Genomic DNA, 16,223 nt, shown 5'->3' on the forward strand with positions numbered 1-16,223 from the left:
CCTGGACAGTGGCATGCAGGAGGGGGATCAAGGGCAAAAATTTCTCTGAAAAAATACTTTGTTGACACAGCGTTGCGTAAAAACGCAAAGGCAGCTGGCAGACCTAGGGGGCGTTTTTTGCTATTTCGCACTATTAGCACCATGGAAACGGGATTTGCTGAAAAACGCCATGTGTGGCTTGTGCGGCGTTTTTAGGCCGAGAAAAAACGCAGCGGAAAAACGCCACGCGAACCCAAATTGCGAACATACGCAAAAAGTTTGCGAACTTGCGATGTTCGTGCGAATTAGTTCGCCGGCGAACAGTTCGCTACATCTCTACTCTCCATAACCTCTACCTCTGAGCAGCGGTCTCATTATATTATGCATGTCAGCCAAAGAGAGCCGGGGAGTACAATTAGAAATAATAAAGCCCATTTTAAAAGATTTTGTCAGCTGGCATTTTGTGTCTACGTGCTATTTATTTTGCTGTTAAGCACTGGTGACAGAAAGCAATTAAAAATGAAATCATTGTTAAAGTGGAGGAGGAGGGAAGGAAGGAATTTGGTTGCAAGTCAAAGTGGTACCTCTAACAACAAAGTAAAATATTTTCCTCATTATTTTGATTGCTACATAACACAATAAAAGGATGTACAAATTCTTATTGGGGCGCAGGTGCCACATGGTACATATTTTAGACAGGTAGTCCTAACTGAATATAACTTTACCCTTTAAAGCCTGATGATCTCAGTTATCAAAACTTTCAGGAACATTTAAACTAATTTTCTAACAAATTGACACATTTATATATTACTTTTTATTTTAATAAAAAAATCTCCAGTTTTGAAAATATAATTTTTGATTAACTCAGAGGATGTAGATTTTTGACAGGTGCTTGTGGGCACCAGCTCTGTAGTTCTATAGGCCATCCTATATCTGTACCAATCCTTTGCAGGGCTCAGTGTCACTGACCAGTAGCTGCATTGACTTCTAATTCTAATGCAGATTGCCCTGTGGGCCTTATTGTACTTTATTTTAATTGCCACTGCAAATGCTAAATCTATTTGCCATCGGATGCTTAAAATGAAAGTAAAATAAACCATTTAGAAATTCGGGTCCCACTTAAAATTTATGAGGCGTCGTAAATTGAAATAAGAAAAGTACGAAACAATCGATTCAAACTAAATAAAAGCAATTTGAATGAGTTGTGCGGGGAGAGGAGGACGGGATCAAGGATAATTCTTTAATAATCCACTTGCCCTGCAAGCTGTAGATCTCACCAACGCTGTTTTGCCTGGTGATGTGATGCCAGTACGCGCTCCGAGGAAGAGATATTGATTTGGACAATGTCATAGGTTCCGTCAGAGTCGTCTGGAGCTGAAACAAAAAGTACAGTTATAAACCTCTCCTTTCTTTTATGTTCTGCTGGCAGTTTTATCAAATTGGAAACTGTTCTAACTTCTCTACAAATACATATACACAGTCTTTAAGTCATTTGCATTATTTAGAAAACATATTATTTTTATGGTAGTTAATGACTTGAGACCGCATATACCTTATAAAACATGATCCAGCCTCAATAGAGAACCCTTTGGACCTCAGAGGACCTCACTGGAATAGAAGTGCTGCCTTGTGGTTGAGGGCTAACTTGTGGTAGGCTCAATCTCATAGTAAAATAACATATAGGGATCTTAAAAGAACAGTAAGACAAGACATTAAAAATGTTTTAAAGAAATTAAAATATAATGCACTGTTGCCCTGCTCTGGTGAAAGTTCAGAAAGACTACTGTACTTTATATAAATAAGCTGCTGTACAGCAGAGGGGGCAGCCATTCAAGCTGGGAAAAAGGAGAAAAGACACCGGTTACATAGTAGATAACTCTATAGATACAATAGGAATCTATGCAACATATCGGTTATCTGCTATGTAGCTTGTCCTTTTCTCCTTTTTTTCAAATTGAATGGCGACACCCATGGCTACACAGCAGCTTTGCTTATATAAACTATAGTAGTGTTTTTGAAACAAACATACAATTTCTACCATTGCTGGGTAATAGTACATAATATATTAATTAGTTTGGTACACAGTATCTAGTAGAATTAAGTCTAAAACAACTGGTTTTTCCTGAAAACGTTTCACCACTCATCGCAGTGGCTTCTTCAGTTCAAATGACTGGTAGGGAATTCCCCAGTATTTAAACTCTTGATGGTAGTACAGTCACAGACATCCAATCACAATGGTTTCATTGAACTTATTCAGTTAAGTGTTAGCTGAAACTGACAGGTGTAAGAAGGTATGATCCAATCACAATGGTACCATGATTCTCATTGATGAAGGTGATAATCCTTCAAAGTACATGACTGGAAGTGTGAACTGTTGTGAAACCGCTGGGGTAAGGATGTCAATGTTGTATGTTGATGAAAAGCGGTGTCGTAAGCCCCCTCCTTTATCAAAACCAAATCAAAGACCAGCAGAATGACCAGACCAACAAACAGAAGGGAGGAACACAGCAGGCAAAGCAAAATAGTCGTCCCATATGCTGCTGGAACATCAAAAAAACTTAGGAGAATTTTCAACAAACATCGCATTCCTGTGTTTTTCAAACCCAGCAACACCCTGAGACAAAAGCTGGTGCACCCTAAAGACCCTACACCCAAGCACATGAAAAGTAATGTGGTCCATGCTGTCCAGTGTAGTGAAGAGTGCTCTGACTTATACATTGGGGAGACAAAACAACCTCTCTGTAAGAGAATGGCCCAACATAGGCGGGCGAACTCCTCAGGACAAGACTCAGCAGTCTATCTACACCTCAAAGAAAAAGGTCACTCTTTTGAGGACAGTAATGCATATTTTGGACCGAGAGGACAGATGGTTTTAAAGAGGTGTGAAAGGGGCCATTTATGCCAGCCTGGAAAAACCATCCCTGAACAGAGGAGGGGGCCTGCGACGCCGCTTGTCATCAGCATCATTGTTGTTTTTATAAAATGTCACGATAATTCTTGAATTGTCCATATGAAAATTCCAAGTTTACATTTGAAAATCCCAAATTTTTTGAGCTGAAAGTATTATTGAAACTCGAGTTTAAATCTGAAGTTTGTTTCCATTAATCCCTTTAAATTTTTAAGCAGGAATTATTCCAGCAGCCATTTTAGGAATATTGGCACTCATTTTTGGAAAACAAAAATGTGTTTATGTTCCCCTTGAAAATGTGTGAAATAGAAAAAAACAATGAGGGGATTAACTTTCCTTTGAAACTGGGTAAGACAGAAAACAATGAGGGGACTGACTATTCTATTTTCTATTGTATACAAGAAATCAAATCTGACGATTTTTTTTTACAAAAATAAGTTAACCAAACATTAATAAATCACAAATTATGTGAGTTATTTTTGAAAAACTCAAATTTTTAGGGGAACATTTCTAAAAAACTCGACTTTTTCGGGAAACAATATCAGAAAAAACAAGTACAGGTATAGGACCCATTATCCAGAATGCTCGGGACCAAGGGTATTCCGGATAAGGGGTCTTTCCGTAATTTGGATCTCAATACCTTAAGTCTACTAAAAAATCAATAAAACATTAATTAAACCCAATAGGATTGTTTTGCATCCAATAAGGATTAATAATATCTTAGTTGGAATCAATTACAAGGTTCTGTTTTATTACTACAGAGAAAAAGGAAATCAGTTTTAAAATTCTGAATTATTTGATTAAAATGGAGTCTATGGGAGTCGGGCATTCCGTAATTCGGAGCTTTCTGGATAACGTGTTTCCGGATAAGGGGTCCGATACCTGTACTGGCAAAAACCCATTCGTAAATCTCTAAAATATCTAGAAGTAAAAAAAAAATCGACTTTTTCTCAAAATTGCTTAGTAAATGTACCCCTTAAATGTATTATCTCAAACATGTATTTAATATCACACAGTAAATATATTCTATATACAGTATATCTATATATACATATAAACCTCTGTTTAGAAGATCCTTTGTATGTCTTGGACAGAGAAACATGTTTATATACAATGTATGGTTGTGTCAGAAACAGCTGTTTATTTGAAATACCTCTGCATACAATACTTTAACACCTAGGGGCACATTTACTAAAAATATTTTTTTTTCTGGGCTTTAAAGTCGTATAAACTTGACATGGTATAAATTCGAATTAAACTCGATCATTGTGGTATTTATAAAACGTCACGATAATGCTTGAATCATGCGTACCAAAATTTAGATTAATCCCCTCATTGTTTTCTATTTCACACATTGTCAAGGGGAAGTAAATCCCCTCATTGTTACCTATTTCACCCAGGTTGAAGTAAACCTTAAAACATTATTGTTTTCCAAGAGTGCCAATGTTCCTAAAATGGCTGCTGGAGTACTTCCTGCTTGGGAAAAAAAAGAGGATTCATGGAAATGAACGTTCGTTTAAACTCAAACCTTTCGAGTTTTTTAACAATACTTTTAGCTTGAAAAATTAGGGATTTTTGAGTGTAAACTAGTAATTTTCACATGAACAATTCAAGCATTATCGTCACATTTTCTAAATACAACAATGATCAAGTTTAATTCAAATTTATACCATGTCGAGTTTAAATGACTTGAAAGGTCAGAAAAAATTAATTCTAGTAAATCTGCCCCTTAATGTCTTCTTTTTAGTTTTAATAATGTTTAAGAATAAGAAAAATTAGTCTTACTCTTGATTTTTTCTCCAGTTCTAGCATGAGCCTTTCATGTTGTTCAGCTATTGCCAGAGTAGCAGAATGGACCTTCTGGTAGATCTTCTCTCCTTCTCTTGTTTGGAATGTAAACAATCCCTCACCAGTGTCACACATTCTGTAAGAAACATCATGGGTGAAAATTAGGTTGCTGATACCGGATAAAAGATGCCAGGATACCTCATTTTCAACACAGGAGGTGAACACTTAGGACATTCCAGTTACTCCTGCTTCACTATCTCTTTATTTTGAGTCTTCTGCCAATGGCAGGTAGGGTCTTAGAAGTTTATGGATGGCTGCTATCTTGCTACCTTCCCATTGGTCTGCTGATCGGCTGCTGGGAGGGAAAGGGAGGGGGTGATATCACTCCAACTTTTCAGCGCAGCAGTAAGGTGTGACTGATGTTTATCAGAGCACAGGTCACATGGCTGTGACAACCTGGGAAATGAAGAATATGGCTAGCCCCATGTAAGTGATCTCAGTGATGTGATTATATCAATAGTATCTGCTGCAGCTGGAAAAAGAATAGGTCTCATTCTAAGCAAAGTCTTTTTTTTCTTTTAGTTATTTAATTACAAGAAACAATATTATACGTATGGTTCTATATAGTTAGAGTTGGTGGCACAGTTGATATTATCTTGCACAAATATTTAGGGACTGATACTGTTTAGCAAAATGTTACTGGCAGGATTTCTAGATACCGAATGGTGATGGAATCAACCCAACTGGCCTATCAATAAACCAGTTTGAAAAAAAAAAAACTGATCCAAAAAAATGATTCATATGTATTCTCCAAGACTTCAGGAGTCATTACCCTAAATCAGTGAAAAGAATGATTGGTCTGGGATTTCAACATCCCATAGAAAGCTATTGACAATGACAAACTCTGTAAGCAGTGACCTCCAACCATGGTTCGTGACTAACATGTTGCTCATCACCCCTTTGATGTTGCTCCCAGTGACTTCAAAGTAGGTGCCATTTTTACATTTCTGGCTTGGAGGCAAGTTTTGGAAGCACAGAGACACAGATTTACCCCAAGCATAGTCTCCTGCAGGCCAGCAGTCCACATGGGGCTACCACATAGACAATGGAGCCCTTATTGTCATCCCCAAATAACTCTTTTAATGCTTGTGTGGCTCATCACAATTTTTTTAAACTGAGTGTTGCTCATGAGCAACTATAGCCAGCCCTATAATATGTTTTTGTCACTAATATGGATTCATGCAGCATAGTTAGGATCAATTATGGATTCATGCAGCATAGTTACAATCAAGTACAAGTTACTGTTTTATTATTACAGAAAAAAAGGAAATCTTTTAAAAAAATATATAATTATTTGCTTAATATGGACTTTATAGCAAATGGCCATCCCATAATTTAGAGCTGCCTGGATAACAGGTTTCTGGATGAAGGATTTTATAACTGTCCTATGTAAAGAATCATTAAGATTTTATAGATATCTCCCATACTAATGAATTCTGAAATTAATAAAATAATCCCATTTCAACTGAAATACTACTATTATCAACTCCCACATCCCAATTTATTACTGGATTTATCTGTGGTTGTTAAGGAATTTGCAAGCTAAAACCCAATGAAAGCATTTTCACAGGCAATAAATTGGTCCAATACCATGGGAAATAAAACATTATGAAAAATTAATACATTAAAGAAACAAGCATGTTTAAAAGGACTCTTCCAATGACATTCATGCAACCCTGATTATAATATGCATCAGTTATATTATAACTGATTATAATATGCATTAACAAGGAAAGAAGTAGTTGATTTTTATACAATATAGGTTAATTGACTACGACACTTCTCACCAATAACAAGAGAATGGCAGAGGAATGACTGATATTTGTCAGATGTATTGCCTGCAGCTATGGCTATGCTTTTAGCTTCAAATAACCCTAGCATCTGTGTATCTTCTATTGAAAAAATTAATATATCAACCTTGGGTCACAGAAGAGGAAGGATTTCAAAGAACTGTGTCTCAGCACTTATTTCAAAGTCAGCAACTTTCATGGTTCAATAACTACCCCTGATAATATGGTTTCATCCACCAAATGGATTTTAAGTAGAAGGAACATTTTTACGGTGACAAGTTTAATTATAGTTTTTCTGCAGATGAAAAGAAAAAGTAACAGCTAATCTTATATATGTTTGTTTTAATGACCCCTGTTTCTTTGTTGAATGACTATACTTTGATATAATGTGAACATCTTTCAAAGATCAACATCTGTCACTTCTTGGCGTTGATACGTGTGGAAGGAAATTGGGTACATGACTGGCCTATTAAAATGCAGTCCCCTTGGGGCTTCAGCTACATTTTCCTAAACCGCCTTTGAAAACCAGACAATTGGTAATTATCAGTCTAATACTAGCCATATCTTCTTTTGTTATTTCATATATTCTTTGCAGCCATAAATTGCCCTAATAAGTGGACACACCAGGAACTTTGCATTTTCGCGGTGGGCCTATTTTTACCACGGTTTAATCATGACTTAACGCACGATTCACTGAAAGCATACTTGCGTTAATTTACGCGCGATACTGCATGCGTTATTTTAGTCGCAAAGACTATTTTCGTGCAGTACATGCGGTACATGCGCTAATCAACGCCCGCGTATAGTCGCCATGTATAAATAGTAGCCGCATATAAATAGTAGCATATAAATAGTAGCCGCATATAAATAGTAGCCGCATGGCGTGCGAATAAACACACGCCATGTTAGCCATTCATGCCAATACTTGCGGAAAATTAATGTACTGAAAATGACCATTTCCCTGCAAACTGGAGGCTACATCACTCTAGGGCCAACACAGACTTGAATAAATCCCACTGCAAAGTCCATATTGTGTTGCCAAAAGCTCATGAACTGTAATTTTCTATAATTACCGCCTGGCCCAAGTAGGTGTTAATTTTCGCACAGACAAATGCGATATTTAGCGCGTGTAAATATTTGTGAATCATGCGCTAGTGTTATTTCGGCGCGCAAATTAACGCATGCGATGTGCAACTTAACGCATGCGGTAATACTGTAGTGAATCGCGCGTTAATTTTCGCGTCTATTTAAACGCAAAAAAGCATGCGATAAAAATTAACGCACTTTAGTGAACCAGCCCTAAAGTTTGTGTGGCACCATATATGTTCCACAGAATTCTACTTACTTAAAACATTATTTGCATGTAACTTAAATATTAGCAATATTAAATAATAGAATAGTAAATTTATATTTTAAGCAAATGTATAGAACTAATAGTTGTTATATGGAACAGTCAGAGCTGGATTTCAAATCCACCTGCCCTGAGGCTGCCTCCCCCCCTCTCCCCGGCGCGCATGCGCAAACAAACCTCCCTGACGCGCTGCGCCAACGCAAGTGCGCATGCGTGCCCATTTAAACTCCTATACATAGCAGTGGGGAGAAGTCCCCATTGCTATGTATGGCCATTAAATGTTAAAATTTCGTTGTGGCAGGGCCGCATGCCGCCCCTAAAATTGTGCCGCCCTAGGCCAGGGCCTTTGTGGCCTCGCCACAAATCCGGACCTGGGAACAGTCACTCATTTGTTGTAAATGTTTATATCTGAGTTTTTCTTTGCCATGTAGTATTTAGAAATATATTTTAATATGCTGAGGGTGGGCCCTAAGTGCTGGTTGCTGCTGGGTGAGCCCTAAGTGCTGGTTGCTGCTGGGTGAGCCCTAAGTGCTGGTTGCTGCTGGGTGAGCCCTAAGTGCTGGTTGCTGCTGGGTGAGCCCTAAGTGTTGGCTGTTGCTGGGTGAGCCCTAAGTGCTGGTTGCTGCTGGGTGAGCCCTAAGTGCTGGTTGCTGCTGGGTGAGCCCTAAGTGCTGGTTGCTGCTGGGTGAGCCCTAAGTGCTGGCTGCTGCTGGGTGAGCCCTAAGTGCTGGCTGCTGCTGGGTGAGCCCTAAGTGCTGGCTGTTGCTGGGTGAGCCCTAAGTGCTGGCTGCTGCTGGGTGAGCCCTAAGTGCTGGCTGTTGCTGGGTGAGCCCTAAGTGCTGGTTGCTGCTGGGTGAGCCCTAAGTGCTGGTTGCTGCTGGGTGAGCCCTAAGTGCTGATTACTGCTGGGTGAGCCCTAAGTGCTGATTACTGCTGGGTGAGCCCTAAGTGCTGGTTGCTGCTGGGTGAGCCCTAAGTGCTGGTTGCTGCTGGGTGAGCCCTAAGTGCTGGTTGCTGCTGGGTGAGCCCTAAGTGCTGGCCTAGTTGGAGCCCAGTGTATTCCATATGTGATTTCTATATGTAGATGGAAATGTAAATCTATCTAATAAATCATAAAAAAATATACTTAAAAAAAAATATACTACAATTAAAATCAAATATTATTTACATTAAAGGAACAGCTATATTAATTAAGTAAAGCTGCAGTAGACTAGAGAGCAATAAATTAAACAAATGTTTTTCCCTTAAATAATTACACTGACAAATACATTTTTTTTTTTTGGAGTTCAAAAAAGATTGTATGTGTGCTTATTTATAAAAAAAACACTCACATTTCAAACACTCAATCACATAAAATGTAAAAAAACAACTAAAACCCAGTGAAATCACATGCATTTTTATTAAGTCTGCCAAAGTTCATATTAATGTCGAAAACCCAAAATGAAAAATAGCTTGAATTTTGCTAATACAATTCCCATTGACGTCTACATGAACATCTCTAAAATGTGAGTTTTGGACATATGAATTCTGCCATAAAAGCAACTAGAACAACTAGGATGTCAGAATGGAATTCAAATAGAAGAGAGCCTGAATATAAAGATGAGCAATACAAATTAGCACTATAATTAAAAAAATGAGTAGGTCTCATGTACGGCAGCAATTGTAGTTGCCCTCACGCACGTTGTGCGCATTGATGCCATTCATTTAAAGTACTTGCTCCAAACACGTGCGCAGTGCCAGAGTGTTCCTCCCGCCACCTCCTAAGTGCCATGTAGTAACACAGAGGAACTCTGGAGCTGCTACCACATACAGGCTGGTGGTTGTTCCAGTGTACCCACTGCAGGCTGTGTGTGCCTAATTAATCATGTGCAGATGTTATTATCAGGATCCATTCAGCTTTGATAACCTTCTTTTTACTGACTCTGCTGTCTCCACCTCCTAGCTTACACCAGCTGCTTGATGTTGTCTAATTAAGGGCATTTATATTCCTGACCCTTGCAACTGCCAGTTTCTTGGCCATTAAGCTTCTTAGCCATTTACGAATTGTTTAGTTTCTGAGTTACCTTGATTCCTGTTTGGCATTGTCCCTGTTCATTGACTGATTTCTGTGGATTTACTGTATTCTGACTGCTGACCTGTTGCCTTCCTAGACCTCAGCCTGGTTATTGGCCACTACTTGTCTGCTGCCTGCCCTGCCTTTTACCAGTTATTGGAGTGGTTCCTTTGCCTGCTTAATCATATGTGATTACTAGCTCTTGCCAAATAAGCAGACTGTCTTTGGCACCGCCTACCAGCATTAGCCACTATATAGACTCCAGCCTATCTACATCAATCCAGTTTTCCCTGTCATTTTGATATCATTTATAAGTGCAAGTGCAACTGCATGCATTGTGTCACTTGTTAAGAGACATATATTATTAATGATAAATTATACATGGTACTTGACAACAAGTTGTTAAGTTAATTCAGGAGAAGGTACATATATGTTAATTAAATAGATCCCGATACGCCTAATATTTCTGGATATATTTGTAATATGTAGAGTCGTGTTAAAGCACAGAACATGTAACTGTTTTGCAAGCTAATACTGTATCCCAATATAATAAAAAACAAAACAGTGTCTTTAAATAAATCATAGCTAAGCAGTACTTACCTCCCAGATTCAAATGTAAACCATGTAGAATCCCTGCCGTATCTCCTTAAAGAACTTAGAGGCCACATGACTAGCTTGACTTTTGCATTGTGAATGTCCCACAGATAGATATTCTCATGTGTGATCTGCATTGTGCATTCCCCGTAGATGTCTAAATTTGGTGTTGGCATGAGATATACATTGAACCGTTCTAGGAGACGAGAAAATAACAGGTTTGATATTATGTTTTGATGTTAACAGAAAGTTTATGAATAAAAACTGTTAGTTTCGTTAATGAGGATGTAAGATTAATGAGCTTATTTATCAAATTTCGAGTTTGTTCTTCTAAATCGAATAAACTTGCATTTCAAATGCTCATTTATTTATTAATAAGGAAAACTCTTCCAAATAAAAAAACTTGAATATCTGGAATTTTCATAAACTCAAATATCTCAAATTAAAAATATGACCTGAATTTGCCTGGGACAACTCCCATCAACTTCTATATAAACTCACGAGCTTTTAGATGGCAAATTAAACTGGTACCTTATCTACCAGTGGAACACAGGAACCTCAGAGGCATTACCAGATATTGGTTGCAGAATATCACTTAACCATGAATGTTCTCTGCCCTCAAATATCCAGCATAATTATGCAAGCAAAATTGAATGGCATCATTCTATATATGCTACTAGAAAACTAGTTTCCCCTGATTTAGAGAGTCTAAAGCATGAATTCATTAAAATGACGAAAATGAAAAGAATACAAAAACTAAAAAAAAACAAAACAATTTTTCACACTTAAACTAGATGTGCCTTATAGGATATGGATATGAAACCCTACATTTTCCTACCATGTATATAAGTTTGGCACATCTCCCCTACCCAACCCACCTAATTGGTATTGCATATATCCCGTCTTCGCCAGCACCATCACATTTTCCTAAGCTTTCACCAGGCATCCATTTTACCTTACACACATAATCAGTGACATTTACATCTGCAAACAACACAAGCAGAACATACTTTGATAAAAAAAAAAGTCCTGCTTGGATTTTGCCCTGTAATGGTTTAGCTGAGCTCAGGAGAGGAGGTTAGGAGAAACAAACGTTCTCCATCAGAGTGCAAAGCTATAGCAGTCTCTATGAAAACCAGCAGTGCCATCTCTTCATTGGCTGCTAGACTAGGGGGCTAATTTACTAATCCACGAATCCGAATGAGAAAAACGGTTTTTCGTAACCGTTACGACTTTCGTGAATTGTCGCAACTTTTTCATAGCCATTACAAATTTCGTGAATTGTCGCAACTTTTTCATAGCCATTATGACTTTCGTGAATTGTTGCGACTTTTTCATAGCCATTATGACTTTCGTGAATTGTCACGACTTTTCATAGCCATTATGACTTTTGTGAATTGTCGCGACTTTTCATAGCCATTATGACTTTCGTGAATTGTCGCGACTTTTGCATAGCCATTACTTTTTTGTGTTGAGCGCTCGAAAAATTTGCAACAATTCATGAAAAAGTCACGAAATACCGATCATTACGAAAAAAAAACGCATTTGGGCGTTTTTAGGACGTTTGTGGATTAGTAAATGTGCCCCTAGGTGTGTTTGGTTACCTGAGTTGAGAAGAACTGAGCATGCTCAGTTAGCCAAAAGTCAAAGTCAATGCCTGGGAGTAGGCTGAGTGAGTTAGAGGAGGAATCCCAGGTGATTAAGGGGATCTGTTCACTGATTACATTTTTTGTGGGGTGTATACATGTATACATGTTCTTTAAAGTCTGCAACTTACCACTTTATATTATAAATACTGATTCATATTAAATATACATAAATAACTAGAAGTTATATCACATTCATCAGTTAATTTAAAATACACCAAAGTATTAAGTAGTATTGGAACGTAGCAGGATTCCATAAGAGAATATGTAAAATGCTACTAAAATAGTTACCAACAAAAGACACAAGGATGGGAAAATGTTTGTAGCACATTAAGAATGCAAGAATTCAGAAAGCATTTCATTTCTCCTCATTTGAAATGTGATTGTAAAGACTGATGCTACAGGAGACTAAAAGAGTCCAATATTTTCTGGCCTTAAATTTAATTACATTCCAAATCTGCAAAATGATGATTATAAAGCAGACTCCAGGGAAACATTTGCAATGGCAGACAGAATAATCAATATTAGTGGGGGATGAATATGAAAGTGAAATTGCTTTATGGTTGCCATTGGTTATATCATTCACTTAGATGACAGGGCTGCTGAATAAATGCAAATGGAAAAAGAAACTTAGTATTTGTGTAAATGAGTATGAGGTTGTTAACACTGGGCAGAGTAAAAGCTATAGAAGAAGAAAACAACCTGAAAAAAACATTACCAGAACATCTGTCTGAATCTGCTGGGTACAGGATTACGATTTACAATAAGGAGATACAAGACACCATTTGGCTAGTGACAGGCTGTGCAAGCTAAATTATATCATTAGGGTGAGAAATTAAAGCCCTATGGGAAACATTGCTTAGTGCTTGGCTCAAGGCTGTTCTTAGTGGTGCTGGGTTTAGAACTAAAACATCCTATGCCAAGGCCATTTTATTATAATCCAAAATGGCAGCCTGTAGCTGTTGCTGATTTCTAGGAGTTTTAGTTCTATAACAAATAGGGGATGAGGAAAACAAGAATGCAAGGAAAATATTGATACACAAACATACAGGTGCTAAGTAATAACTGGCAGGTTCATCTTTATATTAACTTTTGGTATGTTAAAGATAAACCATCTTTTAATTAATCTTCATTATTTATTTTGTATGGGTTTTGTATTTATTAGCATTCATGTACTGCCTGTTTCAAGGCTGTAACTGAACATTTTACCTGCTTTGTTTTTGAGGTGACTGACCCTCACTATCCAAAGAACAGATTAACTTGCAAGCTTCACTTTTTATTGGAATTATTTTTTATTGATTATTGTTCTCTTTATGCCCTCTCTACTATTCATCGTCCATATGGATTTCACAATTTCTACAATAATTACCCCAAATTAAATTGCAAACCTGAGAGCTATGACACATAGTCACATAGTTAATTTGGATTGACAAAAGTCTTTTTTTAACCCTTTCAAATGAACTGCAGTGCATATATATATATATATATATATATATATATATATATATTCAATATACACACTAATACAATATACTATACTTTACTCACTGACTGTGGATTCTTACTTTTATGATCCCTACCTGTTTGTTCTAGTGCAACTTAGTTGTTTGCACAGATTTACTTTGATGTGTATACAATGTATTTTACTTGTATTTTTAACTGTGTGACGTCACCATTTTCGCGCCATTTTGGGTTTATTAGTGCACTCTCACTGTTTCACTTTGTCTTTGAAAAAGGCTGCAGTGGCAGCCGAAGCAAAAGCTATCCCATTTATGTTTGGACCTTATTCACTACCATCTGGTAAGCTGATAGAGTGACAGTACAAGTGGGAGTGGATTCACTTTCTTTATTTTGCACTGCGGGTCACTTCATATACGTATTGCACTATATATTTTTTCTTTTTTCTTTCATGCGCTTCCATCACTACATTTGTCTACACTTCTGAGACCCAATCAAAGGGGTTGGCTAAAGAGGGAGCTGCACATCGATTTGGTTTTCAAAACAGCACGGAAGTGTTTCGCTCTTCCTGGATTTTCCACTGGGAGCACTGAGTTCTGGTATTTTATATACCATTTGTTTTTGGCATCTAAAAGCTTGAGAGTTTATGTAGAAGTCAATGGGAGTTGTCCTAGGCAAAGTCAAGCCATATTTTCAATCTGAGATTGAATTTGATGTATTCAAGTTTTTTTTTTCATTTTCCATATTAATAAATAAGCAAGCAATTAATAAATAAGCCTATTAAATGTACAAGTAACTTACAGACACAAATGGAAGGGTGCAGCTACTTATACTAGATGGAGGACTGTCTATTCAGTGCTAAGATTGAATTATACACTGCTGCTGTGATTCCAAAATATAAATAATATGAACGCATAAGAAATAATTTAACAGATTACTGAAGTGCTCCTTAATGTAGAAATAAAAGCCTGGGAAAGGAGGAGGCAGCTGCATTTTCAATGAGAAAAGTTATTTCATGATCCATATATTTTATTGTTCTGTATCTCACAATGAACACTCTTACACTCCCTTTACTGTATCTAGTGTCTGCATCTGAAACTATTCCACATTTATTTCTATCTAGGCAGTACTTCTATCAAGGTTGCTCTAACAGAGAATAGATGAAGAAGAAATGGAACAGCTCTCAGAGTGTAGTTAATACATTGTGTAAGAGTTTTGTGGCAATAATTAATGTTCAATTCATTCCACTTTTCATTATAAGCAAGATAAAGCAGTAGAAACCTGACTATACAGATTATTATTGGTGCCCTTTCATCTTTTGGCTCAATGTAACAATAAAATGCCAACTTTAACGGCAGAAGAGTGCAGAATCCATATGTATAAAGCTGTTCTGTTTATTTACCGCAGAGTGGGACATTTCTTTTGGTCTATTTAGAACAGAAAAAGACCATAGGGGACCTTAAAGGGAAACTCCGCTGCCTAGCAAAAATTTGTTAAAGAGCCCCACACAAAACAGAAACCTTCAATATACCCATCACTGTAATCTCTCCCTTAAAAGAATATGATATACTGTAATACAATAATACATAGCTGCCTCAGGTTACCAACTTGCTTTGCCTCACCAATGTTCCCACACCACTGGTCTAAGTGGCCTTCCCCAATACAACAGAGCACCGTAGCAATTTCTGCCCACAGTTCTTTATATGCTGTGTCCTCTTACCAAGGAATTCACTTGTTTAACTATGATTTACATTAGCATTTAAGCCTAACCTTGTACTCCTGCTTGATACATTGTTTCTGTCTTGATTTTATATCACAGTATACAATATCACTATCACTGTCTAAAGACCTGTGCGGTGTTACATGATATATATATATACACTCATACGCACACTGGGGTATGTTTTACAAAATGAAGGGATTACACACATTTTTATTGTCCAAGTTTCCAGTATGCCCTGTATTGTATTGCCTGCCTAAGGAGTATACAAATTGCACCCAGAGCATCAAATTGTTTCTTTTATCCCTGTAGAATGTTTATTGATTTTTTCCTACAGGATCTTATTATTTACATGGTACTCCTAATGGTTTAACATTACCTGATGAAAATGTGATCTTAGCAAGCCTAGACATGAATAAGTTACACACCATAATTGCCCATGCTGAGGATATAAGGGCAGTATACAGTATTCTGTAAGCCTACACTTGCTATGATGAACTCTCAACTGACTTTATGTATGAGCTTTTTAAACTAAAACTTAAATTTAACTATTTCAGATTTGAGAATTCCTTCTATTAACAGAAGGAAGGAACAGTCATGGGAGCAGCCATGGCCCCTGCCTATGCCAATTGTTTTATGTTGGTTTATCAAAATGAAAATGACTCAATTTTACCAAAATAAAGTGATTGTTATTGTCGCTACATAGATGACATATTTTTAATTGACAAGACAATGAGCAATGTGGATTACATAGTAATGTCTTTGAATTCATTATTCACCCCTGTAAGGTTTTCTCTAAATAAAGGCAGTGATGAGGTACAATTTCTAGATGTAAATGTTTTCAGATGTGGTTATAGATTGGGATATAGATTTTCC

General features: G+C 37.2%; 1 protein-coding gene across 1 annotated transcript in view; it reads right to left on the reverse strand.

The window, feature by feature from the left end:
- Window positions 1–1,080: 1,080 nt before the first annotated feature.
- The window catches only part of dok6 (docking protein 6), a 117,349-nt gene continuing 102,206 nt past the window's right edge, over window positions 1,081–16,223 (reverse strand). Inside the window, exons 5-7 of the mRNA XM_002939618.5 lie at window positions 10,530–10,719; window positions 4,673–4,811; window positions 1,081–1,353 (exon numbers count right to left, since the gene is read on the reverse strand). Coding sequence (XP_002939664.3) covers window positions 1,153–1,353; window positions 4,673–4,811; window positions 10,530–10,719 — 530 coding nt within the window. The 3' untranslated portion in view covers window positions 1,081–1,152. The remainder of the gene's footprint in view (window positions 1,354–4,672; window positions 4,812–10,529; window positions 10,720–16,223) is intronic.

Source organism: Xenopus tropicalis, chromosome 6 (assembly GCF_000004195.4).
Source record: "Xenopus tropicalis strain Nigerian chromosome 6, UCB_Xtro_10.0, whole genome shotgun sequence".
Lineage (NCBI taxonomy): Eukaryota > Metazoa > Chordata > Amphibia > Anura > Pipidae > Xenopus > Xenopus tropicalis.